This window comes from Struthio camelus, chromosome 2, assembly GCF_040807025.1.
Source record: "Struthio camelus isolate bStrCam1 chromosome 2, bStrCam1.hap1, whole genome shotgun sequence".
NCBI lineage: Eukaryota > Metazoa > Chordata > Aves > Struthioniformes > Struthionidae > Struthio > Struthio camelus.
In genome coordinates, this window is record NC_090943.1 from 8,253,478 (window position 1) to 8,271,223 (window position 17,746).

At 41.8% G+C, this 17,746-nt stretch overlaps 1 protein-coding gene across 3 annotated transcripts in view; it reads right to left on the reverse strand.

Moving 5' to 3' along the window:
- PRKAG2 (protein kinase AMP-activated non-catalytic subunit gamma 2) overlaps positions 1–15,250 on the reverse strand; it is a 290,028-nt gene extending 274,778 nt beyond the window's left edge. For all 3 annotated transcript variants that reach the window (XR_011139516.1, XM_068934205.1, XM_068934204.1), the window contains exon 1: positions 14,591–15,250. Coding sequence is in view for 2 of the 3 variants with exons in the window: in XM_068934205.1 (XP_068790306.1) it covers positions 14,591–14,692 (102 nt within the window). In the remaining variant the exon portion in view is untranslated. The remainder of the gene's footprint in view (positions 1–14,590) is intronic.
- Between the last annotated feature and the right edge of the window lie 2,496 nt (positions 15,251–17,746).

Consider the following 17,746-nt stretch of genomic DNA (forward strand, 5'->3'; position numbering starts at 1 on the left):
GTCAGCACTCACAAGCTTTAGGTTTTTCCCTTTCCCATCCCTCTAACCTGCAAGATAGTCAAAAGGAAACCTTAACATTTTTGTTTTGTGCAGAGATATTGCCTCCAACTCCGATCCCAGTGATCACAACAACTTCAGTGATGCCTGGGAAAATACTTCTGCTAAGGCAAAGTAACACCAGAATCAGGCCCAGCATATCTAGTGGTGAGCGACTCACATAGTTGGAAATCTTTTTCTAGCGAGTTCATTCACTCTCTGTTCAGCACTGGACAGGTCACTAGGCCAAAAAATATTTCTTAAATCCCCTAAAATGCTAAACCCGAGTATCCACCTTGAAATAGTAGGAGCACCATGGCTCCCATTAGCATCAAGCATCCCAACTTTGGGCAGCCAAAGTCATCAAAAATTCTAAAAAGCTCAACGTTCAACGTTACTGCTTGCCCGTGTCTCAGGGACATAAACAAAACTAAGACTCCTCTCAATAAAGACACTACATGTAACTCTGTAAAGCTGATTTCGTGGGGGTTGTACTTTGTGATGGTGGTGCTTTTTAAACACTACATCTAGAGACAGCAGCTAGTGCTTTTGGCTGGGAGGATACTGTCAAGGGAATATTGTTTGCGTGGAGGATACAGTAGCATTTGCAAATTAATGGATTACAAAAAACGAGGAACACATAATAAAGAGAAATCTGATGTGAAAACTGGAATAGCGACAGGAAGACTGAGAACCCAATGTCTTTTAGCAACAGCTTCAAAATCACTCTTAGTCAGCAAAAATGTTTTGGACACTGGTGTGAAATGAAGTTCCCAAGACAGTGCCAGGAAGTCGGATTTCCACACTACAGCGATAAGTATCTTAGGTGTAATTGCTTGAAGGCCAATCTTGCCTGTCAAAATTGAAGCATCAAAGTGAACTCTTGTGAGGAAGTTTGTACAATGAACTTGATCCGTGCTCTAAGCCATAATCGGTCTTCAGGGCTGTCACTGTGATAACTTTCATAGCACTTAATTTACATAATTTTAACTAAAAAGGGATAAAGCTAACTCTCTAGATAAACCATGCTCTTTTTCTGCATTCTCACTTTCCCGCAGTGCTATCAGCAATCATTTTTCGACCAGTAAATAGTTTTCCATCCTCCTTAACTCTGTTATCATTCTCCATTTAAAATACACTGTGGCTTATTCAGACTACTTTTAAACATCAATCAGATCTGGTAGGCACAATTATCTGTCTTAGAGAAAAAGAAATTGCATTGGTATAATTAAGTTACTAATGATAAGTCCATTACACAGTCAACAAATTGGTGCTTCTGCTGGCTACTCCCTTTTCTCTTAGCCTCCATAAAGGCTTGGTTCAGTTCGACATTTGAGATTCATTTAGTAAATGGATAAAGTAAGCACTGGGATTTTTACCAACTGTGTTGCACTGTGTTGATTACGAATTGCAGCTGTTGCATTTCTACTGCAGAAATAGCTATTTTTCAGCCTGAATACAATGCTCTTTCAGGCACAGATGAACCTGCAAGTGACCTACAAGTCATTTGTATCTTCTGCTCCCTTGATGTAAAGAGTTTTTCATCTCCAGGTGCCAATGAATTGCAGCAAGGGCTGGCAGCTTCCCCTGTGTAAACTTCCACGGTACAGTAAACTAGAAATTTACTAATTTTATTTTGTGAACCTTACTAACTTCTTTTTCAGTTGCTCATAATTTCCTGTAGCACCCATCCTATAGGATAAATGTTCCATTTTGGGGCTCATCCTATTAAGTGGTCATCCCTCCATCACTGTCTTTACCTGAACTTTTCCAGCATTTAAGCAAAATACAGTTTAGACATTTGAGTGTAATGAGTTTTGAGAGGAAATTCTGCTTCTCATTATGAATAAAACCCTCAAAATGTGCCTTTTTATTCCATTTTATTTGTTGCATGTAACTCATCTGCAAAGCACTTGAGCATGGTTTGAGTTAGAGGATACAGTGTGAAAGAGATTCATTTAGACATTTAACTCCACTTCAGCAGAATGTATTTTAAAGTGCCACTATCAAGTTAAATTAATAGTTAATTCTTCTTAATTTCCCCTTCCTATTATTTAGGCAGTACTAGATAACTAGAACCAAAAATGAACCAGCGACTTCAAGCTAGCTCAGCAGTAAACTGCCGCTGCTACAGTTCACTGCTGCTAAAGCCCACATCCTCAAACAACCAAGAAAGTCTCACTCGGTAATTAAATAAAAAGAAACTTTCTAGAACTACCTGGCAGGGGCACACTAAGGCAGAGGATTCCTGCTGGGGGAGTTCTCCTGTGCAACATGTACATTCCCAATGAGCAAGCCCAGGCAATATTTGTTTTCACACAGTCGTTTCCACACCAAGACACGTTTCCATTCTCCCCCCTCCCTCCTTCTGCTTTTGTATTCCATCGTCCACTTCAACAATTAGTGGAAGTGGCTGGCTGTGCCTGTTTGCATTGTTCCCAGGCTTTTCTCTCCCCCAGTGAGCTCTGAAGACCATGCATTATTTGACATGACATGACTTGGAGGACTTCTGCAGCAACAGTTGTACACAGGGAAGCAGGCAGAGCCAAGAAAGAGGAAAGTTAGTCCACACTGCTCAAACTGTCAAGCCTTAATCTCCTAGGACATTGACCCAGGTGACTTGATTTTAGATTATTCAGTCTTGTAAACAAAAAATAAAATAAAATAAAAGGAACATGAAGGTAAATATACAAAGTCAGCTAGTTCTTCTATTTGTTTTGGGACATTAAAACACAGGATCTGAAACCGAAATTAATCTTAGTACAGACAGAAACTAAATCCAGATGTTTTAACATCAGGCGGAAACATACCCATAACCCTTTTCTCAAATCGTTAAATATATGTTGTATTCCATCACAGTTCATTCCTCTGCAACATGAGCAATTTGCCAGCTTGTACATACATAATGAATGTGTTCAGTTTATTATATATAGCTCTACATAAGACAGCTTCCTTTCATACATACACGCACAGACTCTGCACTTGTGTCCTTACATGTTTTTTTAAATTATCCTGGTCAAGTGCAGAAAACACTGAAGACCATAAAACATAATTGAAATTGTTTCTATTTCTATTGTGTCTATTGTTTTCTGGAAATAAACTCTTAGAAATAACTAGTCCCTTCTCTGTCCAAAATGGATATTTCTTTAGAGTATACGCTTAGTATTTTCTCTCGTTTTGTTGCTGAAGTCCAGAAAAATGAGATTTTACCGTTTATCTAAGAAAAGGTAAAGCCCCAGCTATGTGTCCCCAGATATTCTGCCTGTGTTCCAACTCTCATCAGTTAAACTGAATACACTTATTAGTCTCAACGACAGCGACAGTCTTCGGTATTTAGCTGTGTGTCTCTTTCTCAGTTGCTTTAACACAAATACAGCCAAGACTATAAGCAGTTTTACAAAAGATATATATGCAGAAATTTCAAAAACTAAATGGCTCACCCCACTAGCTTCTGAGAATTTGAAGAGAACCCCTCTCCTCTTTTGAGTGACCCAGACAAGCAGCAGCCCACAAAGCAATATCAACACTGATTTGCAAAAATGCCAGTCATTCCAAATACATGTCTACCCAAAAATACCTCTGTTCCATGAATATTTTCTCAAAAAGTACATGTACTACTTTGTAGCATATGTAGTTATGTAGTATACTATGGCAGTGAAGTATATTTTCCCTTTTACAACATCCATATTTAAAAGTACATTTGAAATAACTACCTACAGTGTCTGAACACATTTAATGTCTGCAGTAGTTCATGACACATTTGGAAAATGTTTTAAAAAGTTATTGTATGTAACAAAATATGTAAGTCAAAATATGCAAATAAATAAAAATATGCAAATAAATAAAAAATTCTCTTAAGTTTCAATGAGTGAAGCTTTTTATAAAGTTACATTGAAAAGCTGAAGGGGGTAGAAAAGGAATTACTTTTTGGAGTACTTATCATATGGAGTAACTGGTCACGCACAGTCAAACATAAGGTTATATACAGACCTCATCATATGTCACAGTGAATTGCACTGCACTAATATTTGTATCAGTTTCAGTCTTTATCAATGAGAGAACAGCTGCTACTTATCTCTTCCCAAACTATATCCCAGTATTACTATCAATTTCTATTCAGTAAAAATAAGTTTATGACTTGGGGGGGGTGGGGGCTGTTTGTTTCATTATAGCTATCAGATGCACGAGACTGTTTTCTTTCCTGTTCAAAGCTGAAAACCTATTACGAGTGGAAAAATGGTGGAAAATTGCTTTTGTTTTGTAATCCAGGCATAAAAGCAGAGGAAAAAGGGCAGCATATTGAAAGCCTGAAAGCTGTAAAACCAGATTTTCAAACGTTCTTAAGGACCTCCTGATGAAGATGGGCTGGTATGATCGGCAGTATTGCAATGGGACCTAATGTGCCTAAGTTATCTGGAAAACCCCACCTATCTGAACTATTAGGTTTCTTAGCATCTAATTTTTTTCTCTAGGATTAATCTTGTGAACGACACTTCAAGTAAACGTAACTACCTTGTCATCTGTTATTCTGGGTTTCTGTATCTCAGGCTATAGACAGGTGGACATCACAAGTGGATGAGTTACTGACGCTTAACAAGCCAGCACTCATTTGTTGAGCTCTTTTATCTGAAAACATGCACTGTGAAAATAAAACACCTTGGCTTGCTACGAAGGCAACAGGTTTTGCTCAACGCTGCAAACAGTTTTAGTCTTGCTAATGGAGACTAGCCCACTACCGCATATGGTTAAGTAAGGCATGTTTCCTCTTTTACTGCCTTCAGTATTTCATAGCTGAAAATCAGAAAGAGTTCATTTAACAGCCCTTTTTACATGCCAACTGATGATGCCTGCTCAGGTCTGACAACTGTTAAAGGAGCTAGAACTCTTTAAATACACAACATAAAAAAACAATTGAAGTGATTGCAGTTTTTGAATTACTGGTATTACTTTATAAAGAAGAACGCTTGCACGCACCCTCCTGCCTCTGCATAGTCGTTCTCAAAAACATAAAAAAGTAAGAAAAATGTATAACTAATCTTCACTCACAAATCTAATGCTTATGAATAACGTTGGTTCAACGTGTCAGACGGCAGAAGCTCTCCATTTCCCAGTAAAAAGATAGAACTGATCTAGCATTAATGGAACGACTATCCAAGAAGAACAGGGTTGAGACCATACTTGTACTCTGCCTCCTGCACTTGCTGGCTGCCAAACTGGGGAATTCCCAGCTGTGGCAACCGGAAGGACAAGTCCATGGAGTGCAGGGGGCCTGTAAACTATTTGGAAGATGCTGTAGGTCAAACGTGGCTGGTAAAGTGCTGTTTAGGACACTCTAAACACCATCTGCTTGAGTTTATAGATGACCGCCCACTAAATGGTTGCAGATCCCTTTGTGTCAAGAACTGCACATCTGATGTGCCACGAGAGATTCAGAGGGGGAGGGGAAAAAAAAAAAAAAAAAAAGACTAACGTTTCACAGTTTTCAGACAACCACATGAACCACACAGAAGGTGAGATAATTAGACACACTCATTGAAGTATCACTTTTGATGCTGGAGGTTAATGCAGTCTCCTCTAATTTATCTAATCTCCTTAATCCTTGGTCTTCCTGATTAGGCTGCCAAAAGAGTCCTAACAGTGTTATTTTAGGACACAGCACCACTGTCTGTAGACATTAGACTGGAATTCTTTCACTTCAGATGCAAAAGGAAAAAAAAAAAACAAAAAACTTTCAGTCACTGCTGACTTAGGCTGAGCTTGTACGTGAATCCTTATGTGGAAAATTCCATAGGAAGAAGGATGGGCTTATCGTTGCAGGAGTGAAGCAGGCCTCAATATTTTGCGAGTCCCACTTCCACACTCACGTACAACACAGGACAAGTTGCTTAAATCCCAACCATCCGTTTGAATGTCAGTGCAGCTGGAACAACATCATTTCCTCTCACATGCCTCTGCTCTACAACATTTATCAAGGCTTTAAATTCTTCAGAGAGCTTGTCTCTAGCAGTGTATGCACCTTATGCATACACAGACATCTAGCCCAACAGCATTCAATCATGGATGAAAAGAAGTCCCATAAGATGTTGCAGTGTTTCAGTGTAGCATGCTGACGTATTAGAAATAGTTCACAGTTTACCAGTCACTATGCTAAAACAATGGAAAGGCGAAACAAAAACTATTATTTTGCACTTTATGTGTAGAACGTTCTTTGTGGACTTGAAACCTCAGCCACTCATCAGCGCAAAGTTTATATCAAGGACTCTTCTCTGTCCTGCCTCAGGCATTACAATAGATAGAAGTTCAGATACCTAAGTGATGATTTAGTGCTTTTATCTTTGAACTGCCTTTCCTCATGCCACTTAATTTAGATCATACTTCCAACACAGAAGCCCCGGTTAATACTCTGTAACAGCAAATCCCACTCTAATTAATTTATGCAACGGGAATGGCAATGAACGATGAAATCACATTCCACAAGATACAATGTTCTACTGAGCTAGCAAGCTCCCATATCTATTTGATGACACTGTGACTAAACACCTCTTTTAGTCCTTTCCCTACTCTTCCCTTCTTCCATAAGCCCTGTCTGCACCATTGTGCCTCCACTTTCAGCTCTCATCTCAGAGCGTGCTTTTCCCAGAAGTTTCTACAATGGACAGCTGAGTACAATTTAACTCCCCAAATAGGAGTGACAAGTTTTGGGACAAGTTCCAACCATCTCTGCTGCTAAGTTCAATGTGCTTGTTTAATGGCTGAACATTATTTAATCTTAATAAGCCTTCATTTGCCCAAACACCTTCTTTGAGAGCCATGAAACTGTGGGATCTCCATTGTTGGAGCTCATCAAAATCCAACAGGATAGGGTCCTGAGCCACGCACTCTAGCTGATCCTGCTCTTAGCTGGGGGTTGGACTAGATCATCTCCAGTGTTCCTTTCCCACCCCAACCATTCCATGACTCTAAAAATATTTGTTGGTAGTTACACCATTTAGACACAACGTCAACAAAAGCAAGGCAACACAGGCTTAGCAAAGTAATTATTAAATATACATATTTATACATACAACTATGCAGAGGCATATTACAGCTCTCCATCTGTGGAAACCTGTCAAGGATTATGGCTAGGAGGCAAAACTACAGTCAATCCTAATATACATTAGGATTCTGTGCATAATTCCAGGCGTCCTTCCTGGTTTCCATGTAAAGTCCATTCAAACTAAGTGGCATGCAGGTAATCATCCATTTTATCCATCACATTCTTCCAATTATACCTCTCCTACTAAGGGCTTGTCTTCACTACAATGTTTCTTCATGCTTGGATTAAAATTTTACCCCTAATCCAGCTCAACAGGTATTGATTGCTTTAATTCTACAGAAAACAGCTTTCTGGACTTTTCTAATGGAATCAGTAGACACACAGCTTCTAAAAACCAGATCTGAACTTCAATGATCCTTCAGAGACCACTACGAAAGTCTACAACGGAGCAGGAAAACTCTGCGTTTTGTAGCGAGATACTACTACTGAGACAGCTTTCCTTTCCTCAGCTTGCAGAAGCAGGGTATTTCCTTACTGGCATTGCTTCAACAGCATTATCAACTTAAAAAACAGACTGTAAATTGCCCAATGCCTGTAGTGAATAATGATGATAAAGGTTTCATTCTATGGCAGATAATGCTTTTAATGCACACACTTCCTCCTAAAACTTGAAGGTCATAATCCTGAAACTTCAGATATATGAATGAATTCTCCAGCAGCATAAAAGGGGTATATAGCTCTATCACCCTAACTACAAACATAGATTAAATCTTCAGCTTATGACATTGGTTCTGTTTTTGGAACATAAGATCCCCAGCACCCTTTGTAATAACGACCATGAGGTTGGAACAATCACCATGTGTGATATAAATGACAACCATGAAACACACACTGCAGTGGATTTGTTATGCATCCCACTATGTTACTCTCCCATAATGTAGTTTACTGTCACGCTAAATTACATGAAAATGTAAAGAACCTTATATACCACGCTCTAACTCCTCCATGTCAAAGCTTAACGCAAAAACTAAAGTACTACATACTGTTCTGGTTCTCTATTACATAAATAATGCTTTCATGCTTTAAGGATTTCATATGTAATAAAATGCAAGCAATTTAAGAGACAGTATTACAGAAGCAAATACTAAACCGAAGCTCTTGCAGCCACCTGAAGAATAAACACGACAGTCCGAAGCAGGAATTGTCATATACACCACTATTTCTACCTACTGCTAGTACTAGAAATACTTCTGTAGTGATATAGTACTGTACCTCCAAGCCACTAATAATAATATATATATTTATTGATGCCATATTATATACACATGCAGATGTGAAATCTCCTTTCCAGTCATACACAAGACATACAAACACTCAAGCTGCTTTTCCAGTTTGTCTTTGAAGACATGCATAACTCCCCCTTCTTGTCAGGCCTTAACACTTTCTCTGCTGTGCCTGCTGTGCAAATACCAGTAGAAAATTGCGATAGCGCTCCTCTGCAACCGGATCAGCTCCTGAAAGCAAACTAATTGTGGAAGCCTGATGATCAGCCTAAGATAATTTACCCAGCAAAGGGGCTGGGCTGGGTATTTCTATGCTAGTCAGACATGTTTTGTGACATCTCTTATCCGCTACCGCTCATCCACGACGTCATCCCTGATGCTCCATTTCTTTTCTAACCAACTCTGCTCTGTCTTTCATTATTCCCTATGCACGCAACGGCTTTTTATACAAACTCAGCTCTTCTCCAAAAAGCTCAGAGTTAAAAACATTACTTCATTCAACATGTAGGCCTATAATGTGGTCTACCAATAATCATGATGATGAAGTTTTGACTATTCCTACTCCCATCAGCCTTGCACACCAACCTACTTAGTTCTAAGACTGCCCACATAACATCAACAAAATGACCTTTGAATTCTGCCTGCAGGGTCAAATTCTGCTTTCAGTCACATGTGAATAGGTCCCTTGAATGTAACATGGGTACCCAGGTGAAAGCAGGTATAAGCTGAACCTTACAGGTCTGTAAACAGGCAGTGGAACCTCCCAGTTACTAATAAGGGCACACATTAACCATGGAATATTTATTACTAGAAATGATTCATGAGAAGGAAAGAATGTAGCTGGTTTTCTCATATCCTTAGACAGGCATATGGGGAAAAAACCCAACTTTTTAGCAGAGTTTTTGATCACAGAGTCATTGAGGCAGACCCAACTTGGTGCAATGCCATCTGCTCTCTAAAAAAGGGAGTGATTAACCTTACACGATGGGAACTATTAAAGGTGATTTAACATTTAGCATCATGAATCTTCTTTGGCAAAGGACTACACTTTTGTTAACTAATTTTAATTCCTCTTTACCTCATTCTCACCCTCAAAGGTGACTTTCTACCTCACTCCTAATCCCTCTAGGAGGCTGACATTTTCTTCTATTTCAGTAAATACCAAAAAGCACCATGTGAACATCCAGCCTGGATGCCAAGACCCTAATGATTCACGCTTCTCAGCGGTTTCTTCCACATTCATGACATAGTCCTGCAATGAAATTAACTTCTATCCAGCTAGCCCACAGCTCTCACAGGTATAAAGGTTGGGTGAGTCAACTTAGGAGTAGAATCTCTGGGCAGAAAAGGTGATGTTTTGAAAAAGAAGCAGTATTTTCCAATAAGCCTTAGCTGATGACCAGTTTGTGTTATGTCTTAAAACAACTAAAGACTAATACCGTCTTTTATTACAGTGGCAGCTATTACGACTGCAAACATTAATCCTTTTTTTCCCCCCTTCAGCTAGATTCAGAGTGCAATCTCAAAGCTCCTGGACAAATACCTCTTGCTCTCTTCAGATCCTTAACATATCTGCCCCTTAGGGAGGAATCCAAATTTAAACTTCAAGGCCACAGAAACTCAGGGCAACTCAGAGTCTGGCCTATGAGAGCAAGGGGGAGGATAGTTGCAGATTTAATTGTAGGGAAACATTTCTCTCTCCTCCTCTTTGACTCCCACTCTCCCCATCTCCTTTTCTCCAGAAAAACAAACAACGTTTTTTTCATTCTTAGATCACATTGGCAGCTGATTTCCTCATCTCCTGTGGAAGAATTCACCAGCTTATTCTTCATTTGTTGCTTTCTAAAGTGACCCTTAAACTGAAGTGCAGTTCTCATCAGCACACCCGGCAATTATCAGGAGAAAAGAAGCACTCAGAAAAAACTGTGACAGAACATAATCATTTCACAGCGATTTATTAGGCATGCAGCCATTAATGACTTTGCAAGTGTGGAAAGCAAGATGGAGGGGCAGAGCGGAAGCCAACACAAGCTGTCAGAACAACATTGTAATCTATCGCGTTAGAAACGTTTAAGCCATCCAGTGTTCCAGCCTGGCATCTGGACGTTAACAAAAAGCCATAAAAATCTGCACATTGAGGAATCTGTTTAAAAATCACAGTAGTTGGCAAAGAAATGGGAAAAAGCGTGCAGAGATGTTTGCGTGACACGGATAACAAAGGATCATGCTCCCCAAGAACCTCCTTCTATTGCATCGACTCTGCTGTCAGGGCTGAAGTACCACAGTCAATAGCCACTTCACTGGCCTGAGAGTGGGAATGATTTTGTATTCATTTACAAATGTTATTTTTTTCCTTATTGTGAATAGTCTCCTTGTTCTTTTGCATTAAGAAGTCACCTTGTGATATATTTGGGTATAACCCAAGGAAGTGCCAAGGTTCTGCAATTCCCACCTGCTGGAAGCAGCAGGTGCTTGGCACTTGCCATGGTGAAGCTCTCGGGACAGGTTCTGCTCTCACTTACACTAGTGTAAATACAAAATAACTTCACTGGCACTGATTGAATTACACCGGAGCAGATTTTCTCCTTCTTTGCAGCAACATGGAGTTAAAACAGTCAAGTTCACATTAGAACAGACCAATTATGTGAGATGATGAACATACTGATCTCACCACCGTGAGCTCGTACTCAGCAATCACATCCTGACTTAGAATAGAGTTTTTAAAATACGTTCAAAGTGAGTGATGCATTAAATGTAGATTCTATTATCTTCTAATGGTTTTTTAAAAAAAAATCTGTAATGCTAACACCTTCATATTAGAGATGTGCTGCACCTAGAAAACAAAGGTATGTGTCCGGATCTGTAGCAGATTTCAAGGATATTTAGAACAGAAATTTCAATTTAGGTCTCTCTAATTTCAAGATTTCTGAAAGTGCTGCTGGGAAAGAGGGAGGCTAATATGACCTCTATCTTACACAGGCTCCTGCGATTATATTATGGTCTATCTCAAGCTTTCCATACTATTTCCAGACTATTATGGTCTTTCTCAAACTGGTCTATCTATTGGTCAATTGCCAATTTGTTACTCAGTTGTGTAATTGTAAAGAAAACACACAATCAAAACAAAACAAAACAAAACGCTCATTCAATCTGTCCAGCAACTTAGCAAATACTTCTCTGCCTTGCGGAGAGAATACAGAGGTCTGCCACTTTACCCTTGTCCACTGAGTGACAAGTTGAGAGTGGCTAGGAAAACCAACTAGCAGGAATTTAGCGGTCAACCGCTATTCCCAGAAGCAAAACTTGGGTGCCACCAAGCAAACGTGCTGACAGAGAAGATTCAGCACAGGAAGAAGGTGAAAACAGAGCGTTTTCAGACTTTTTGTAGCCTGACTTGCTGATGCTGCTTGAAAAAATTTACCTGTGAAATGCCCAGGAGGTTGCGCTACAGAAAACTAGCTGATCAATTTGTTTCCACTGTCAGAACAAATTCATAAAATAAAAATAAATGGGAGAGAGAAGAAAAGCATACAAGCTTTCTTTGCAGACATGCCTACTAACCGTTGTGTATTTTGTATTATTCACTTTTTTTGGTCCAATATTTGTCAACACTTTTTAAGTCAGGATTTCTATGCGACTAGTAAATATGTACTTTAAGGCTACCCTAAATCACAACAATACCTTGCCGTCCCACTGCCTTCTCTTTTAGATTTAACTCCTCTCTCCCTACTCAGATCTCATTAGTCCTTCCCTTCTTCCTAATTTGAAGATCTCAATGAGCAAGAATTACATGTCTCAGCAATAAACACGACCTCACAGCAAAACAAAGAAGAGGACGAACAAAATAAAAATTACTGTCTGGTGAAAGCTCCCTTGACAACTACCGCTACAGTGACAGGTGCCACTGAAATAATAGGAATGATGCTTCAAAACAAGAGCCAAGAAAACGTTATGAAAGAGAGAGAGAGAAAAAAAAAAAAAAACACACTCTAAATGGAGCTTTTCAAATGCATATTCCACTGTCAAAGGAGGAGAATGAGAAAAATGTTCTTTCTTATAGCACAGTCAAATTTAAACTGCCGGATAATAGAAAAGCACTGAGAATACAGCTTGAAAGACCTTAGGCCCAATGGTCCATTCCAAAAATGCTAGAATGATGCAGAATGAAACAGAAGGGTAATATTCTTGAGATGAAAAGGAGGGAGGGACGGTTTTAGTCCATTATTCAGTCTTGAATTGCTCCCAACTAGGTGAACAATAAAACTCACATTGACTTCAGTGCAATATCAGGCGTTTACAGGCTTGTGTCTGAATAACTTCCATTGCCTAGGTAACAAACTGCATAGCAAAAAAGCCAAAAGAAAAATTAGGAAAAATTATGGGCCATTTCTAATGCTGTTCTATCCAAGACCAAACTGAGTCTATAACACTCCTGAAGAAAGACAGTCTACTGGCTTAGGGAGGTGATTAGGAGAAAGCATTAGCCTTCACCTGCTAAAAATTCTTAAGTTTGAACAAGTTACTTGGACACTCTTCTCCACCTTAGCTTCACAACCACAAAATGGTAAAAACTGCAGTTAAGTACTGCTGTGGTCAGAGTTGCGTGGTGGTTGGTAGATATTCCCAAAAACACCGGATGGATCCTGCAGAATCACGCAGCAACAGCAGCATCTCCCAGGCTACCTGTGCCTCTTCCGCAGGGAGAAAATGCAAGTTCTTTGAACAGAGTTAGAAACAGTTGCACAGAAGTTCCTGGCTCAACTGAACCAAAGGCAAAGGACTGTGAAAAGAGATGGGAGAGGCAATGCAGCAGGTAGGATGGAAGGGAAGAAGGTACATAACGTGAGCGGCCCTTTGATGTGGTACATTTTATTTTCTTGGTATTTCATATCCCTGTTGTGAAGCGCTACTGGTTATATGGCAAAGATTATTGCCTAAACGCTGCAGTCACAAATGCATGGGGAATACTCACGGTAGCAGAAACAGACCCATTTCCCCTAGTTTTGAATGCACTCAAACAACGCAGCAGAAGTTTGGCATACGTTCCTGGGCTTGCATTCTACTCCAGAGAAAAACAAATTCTATAGGGGAGCTGTGTATTTCTCCTCTACTTTATTCCACATACTCAAGACACCTAATAAATTTGCTTTCACTTCCTATTCTTCTCTAAAACAAAAGAAAAGCTTAGGAACAGAACTATCTTTTTGGTCTCTAGTGGCCTGGCAGGGGCTTGCTTAGGACTGTCTCCACTTTTATATAGTGAGACCAAAAAAAACCAGATTGCACAGAAAAAGATGTCGGGACTAAGCCATTTCCCACCAGAAGCACTGAATTCAAAAGCACACTGGGACTGAAAATAAAAGAACGGAATGCTTACATGGATAACAATATCCTGTGTTAATAGTAAAGAAAAATAATAACCAAAGTTTTGAAAGGGATGTAAACGCTGAAGACTCTCAGAGCGAGAAGCCAGTCTTAGTATTCACTGGAAATAGAAACTTTTTGTCTGTGATTACTCTGTATCTGTATGCTACAGCTTCTTGCATCTTTCTTTACAGTGCGAATATATAGAACTGAGTCAGTATACAGCCTGCAAGGCTCACTTGTCTGCTCCACCATGACAATGTAACTATTCCTGCCCTTTCAGCAATAAAGGCTTGTGACAAAATCTGAGCTGGCTCTGCGTCCCTGAGCCCTGGGAAATTCAGATGGGAATTAGTCTTGAGTCATGGAAGAGTCAGATTAAATACCGATTCAGCCACGAGGCACGGACAGTTCCCAGAGCCAAACCTGGGGGTGTTGAAGCCACTATTTGAGGGTGAACAGACTTTTAGCTAAACCAGACTGGAGCCTGTTTGTGAACTGCGTGAAACATGCTGAAGCCGCAGCGCAGGGCAGGGGAGGAGTGGTACAGCGTGAGCTTCCCTCGCTCCTCCGTGCCACTCCTTGCAAGCAGGACACTGCACCCTGGGCTCCCAGCCCTGCACAGGAGGGGCAGAGACCAGGGCAGTCTCCCATGCTGCAGCCCACCCTAACTGGCCAGCATTTGCCGGTTGCATGGACGGCACCCCCCCAGCCTAGCTTCCCCCAAACTCCGGACCTCAGTATCAGGCGCAGGAAACACCTCCGCCACCTCCCTCCCTGCCTCTAGCTGTGCTAAACGTCAAGAAAAACATGCACCAGCACCCAAGCCACGCCAGCGGCCGAAGCGGAGGAAGGGCTGGGAGGCACTTACGGGAATGTGCACTCGCAACGTGAGTTTCTTCTGGCTGGAGCTTTTCCTACTGCTGCTGCTGGAGGCATCTTTCTTCTTGGTGTCCATGGCAGTACTTCCCATCCCTTTAGCCCAGGCGTGGTGCTAGGCGATGGATCTGGAGAGGAGGGCAGGCTCCTTTTCCACCTCTCCCCACCGCCCCACCGGCTGCAGTTACTCCAGGCTCCTTTTTTTTTTTCTTTTTTTTTTATGGCCTTAGGAAATATGGGGGGGGGGGGGGGGAGAGGATGGGAGAAGCAGAGGGAAGGGGAGGAGTTTCTCCAGCTCCGGCCTTTAATCGCCGAAGCGAGGTGTCAGGGGGGACCTTCTCAAGAGCATGAGATGCCCTTACAAACGCAGCTCGGTTTCTCACTCTTCCGCCCTTTCAAAAATATCCGGAGCATCCTGGGGGGGTAAGGGGGGAGGGGGAAGAAAGTTTCCTTCCCTCCGCGCAGCTCGGCGGCACGCTCCCCCAAAGCATGAACAAAATCCCCCAGGGCCACAAGGGGGGGAGGAAAAAAGAAAGAAAAGAAAACCCGAGAAAGGTGAAGGCGCTCGGGAGAGGCTCCCGGCAGAGGCGGCGGGGGCCGGGCCGGCTCCGCGCCCCGCGGGCAGCGGCGCGGCGAGCGCCCCGGGCGCGGAGCGGGGCGGAGCGGAGCGGGCGCTGCCGCCGGCGCGGCGCGGGAGGAGGCGCTCGGGCTCCGGCGCTGCCGAAAGCCCCGGGCGGCTCAACAGGAAGTGCAGAGCGAGAAAAAACACAACTTTCGCCGGCGGCGAGCAGCGCGGCGCCCCGCGGGGCCGAGCGCGGCTGGGGCCGAGCCCGCATGCCCCGGCCGCTGGCGCACGCCGCTGCGCCAAACGCGCCCTTTGCCCTTGCCGCAACCGCGCCCGCAAAAGGCGGCGCGCTCGCCTTCCCTCCCGACCCGCCACCCCCAGGATTTTCCTTGCCCGAAAGGCGGATATTTTGCGCCCGCAGCAGCAGCCGCCTTGCGCAACTGAGGTTCGCGCAGCCCCGCGGCACAAAGGATGGCGCTGGGCACGGGGACCAGCCCGGCGCCCCTGCCCAAATCGCCCCTGCTAGGCGAAATCAGTAGGCTGCCTCCCCCCGGCTGCCAGGGAACTCGGGCCAAATCCAGGAGGGCCCCAGTCCGCCCTTCGACATGCCTTTTTCCGCTCCCTCCCTCCAAAAAGCCTTCAAACGTGAACGCAACTTCAGCCCAGCGAAAGAGGCACATCACACCCTGCAGGCAAATGATTTTCGTATTGACAGGGTACCAGAAAATTAACAGCTTTTAAAACGCACTTCACCTGTGGCTGGGCTGATCGCTGGGGCTTAGGAGCACTCTGCCTTACAGCTACAGACCAAGCCATGCCCTTGCGCTTCTGCGTCCAGGGAGATTCTCAGGGCTGATTTCTGGACAGCATTTTCTGTATGAAGGAGAAGATGTCCGTGCCTTTAAAAAAGCAAGTGTTTTGATTCGGACATGTATAAAAAAAATCTACACTCTGAATCAAAATATGACTTTTTGTTTTAGAAGTGACTCTTTTTCCCTGGGCAGTTTAGGTCCCATAATTTGGTGATTATACCATAAAAAACCCACCCTTTTATTACCACAAGCCTTCAATCATTATCATTATTTAAACACAAATTTTCACCAAGTTCAAAGCCATGCGTGTGTGTATTCACAGAATTTACACCGTAATTACCTCCAATAAAACTTAGGGGATTCTATAAAACATGATTTATATCCATTGAGAAGGAGAAGGGGAAGTGTTTTCCCACAAGAGTCTCCTTATCTTGTGAAAAAATAGGGACGTGAAGAAACACAACTCCAATTTATTTCCCTCCTCATGGACATCTCGGGATTTAACAGATACAAAGCTAATTCAGGCACAAGGGCTGTAGACATTCCTCTAAAATCATACAGAATCAGATAAAAAAAGGAACCTTCTTTAATGTTACATATAACTGTCCTACAGATGCCTACACAGTGGCATGGCGGGAAACAGACCCAGAAATGAGACTGCAGGGGTTAATAACTTTGTCACCAGACCCAAAAGGGATGCTAATGACAAATGGACAGAGGGAGCAGAAAAAGGGGAAGCTGTGTCTGGGGCAGCCCATAAACACCCTCACCAAAGATCAGAAGTCTTAATGCTTGCTTCTCACAATGTTCATATAAACTCTCCCGCCCACCGAGTGCTGCTGCAGGGTGATTTGGGAGCTACAATCGACCCCTTGAATGAACAACTGAGAAAGTCACTAATAAACATGTCTCTGTCAAAAAACTGTTATGACATTTGCATTGCTAGTACAGTTTCTAAAGTTAAAATAAAGAAACAGGACAGAAAAAAAAGGCAGACATTCTTCAGAAGGATTTTACCTTTTCAGAAGGTATTGTGAGTAGACCTCTGGGCTATTCTTTATTAAACTAACGGTATCAGAGATGGAATAAAATCTACCATACATATAATCCATTCCCTTATTTATACGGATGTGTTTCCCTTAATATTATCACCGATTTTCCACATTTAATATTTTAAAGCTAAATCCATTTCTTTTCTTCTTGTAGATTATTTGTGTTAATAATGGTGGATGATATAAGGTAAGTTTTCGAGACTAGCGTAAGGACAGTATTAGCAAACTCCCAAACTTAAAAAAAATCATGAACCAGTGTCCCTGTCCCCCCCAAGATCATCATAGTGCCTTAAGCCTATTTATAACTTTAATAACAATAGAGTTTGGGGTTGTTGTTATTATTGTTGTTATTATGTTGTTATTTTCCTTTGATCACAAATATGGCCTTTGATCTCCCAATCATATATTTAATTTTTTCACTGCAACTCTTGAGAGTTACAGAGATGCTTTTAAAAAAGAAAGCCAATATTCTTCTACAGTCCCCCTATTTCAGGAATTTGAACTTTAAGTACCAAACACGACTCCTCAGAAACCAAGTGTTAATAAGATTCTACTCTAAAATAAAGGAACCATCAATTATTTTAGATGGTCGGGCATCATATTTTTACTTTTCTTTTTTTATTTTTGGGGACACATGCAGCCATCGTATCAAGCAACGCTGTGAATACTTTCATTAACGAGAGTTAAAGAGTTACTTTTTCCACATGAGAATGTTATCA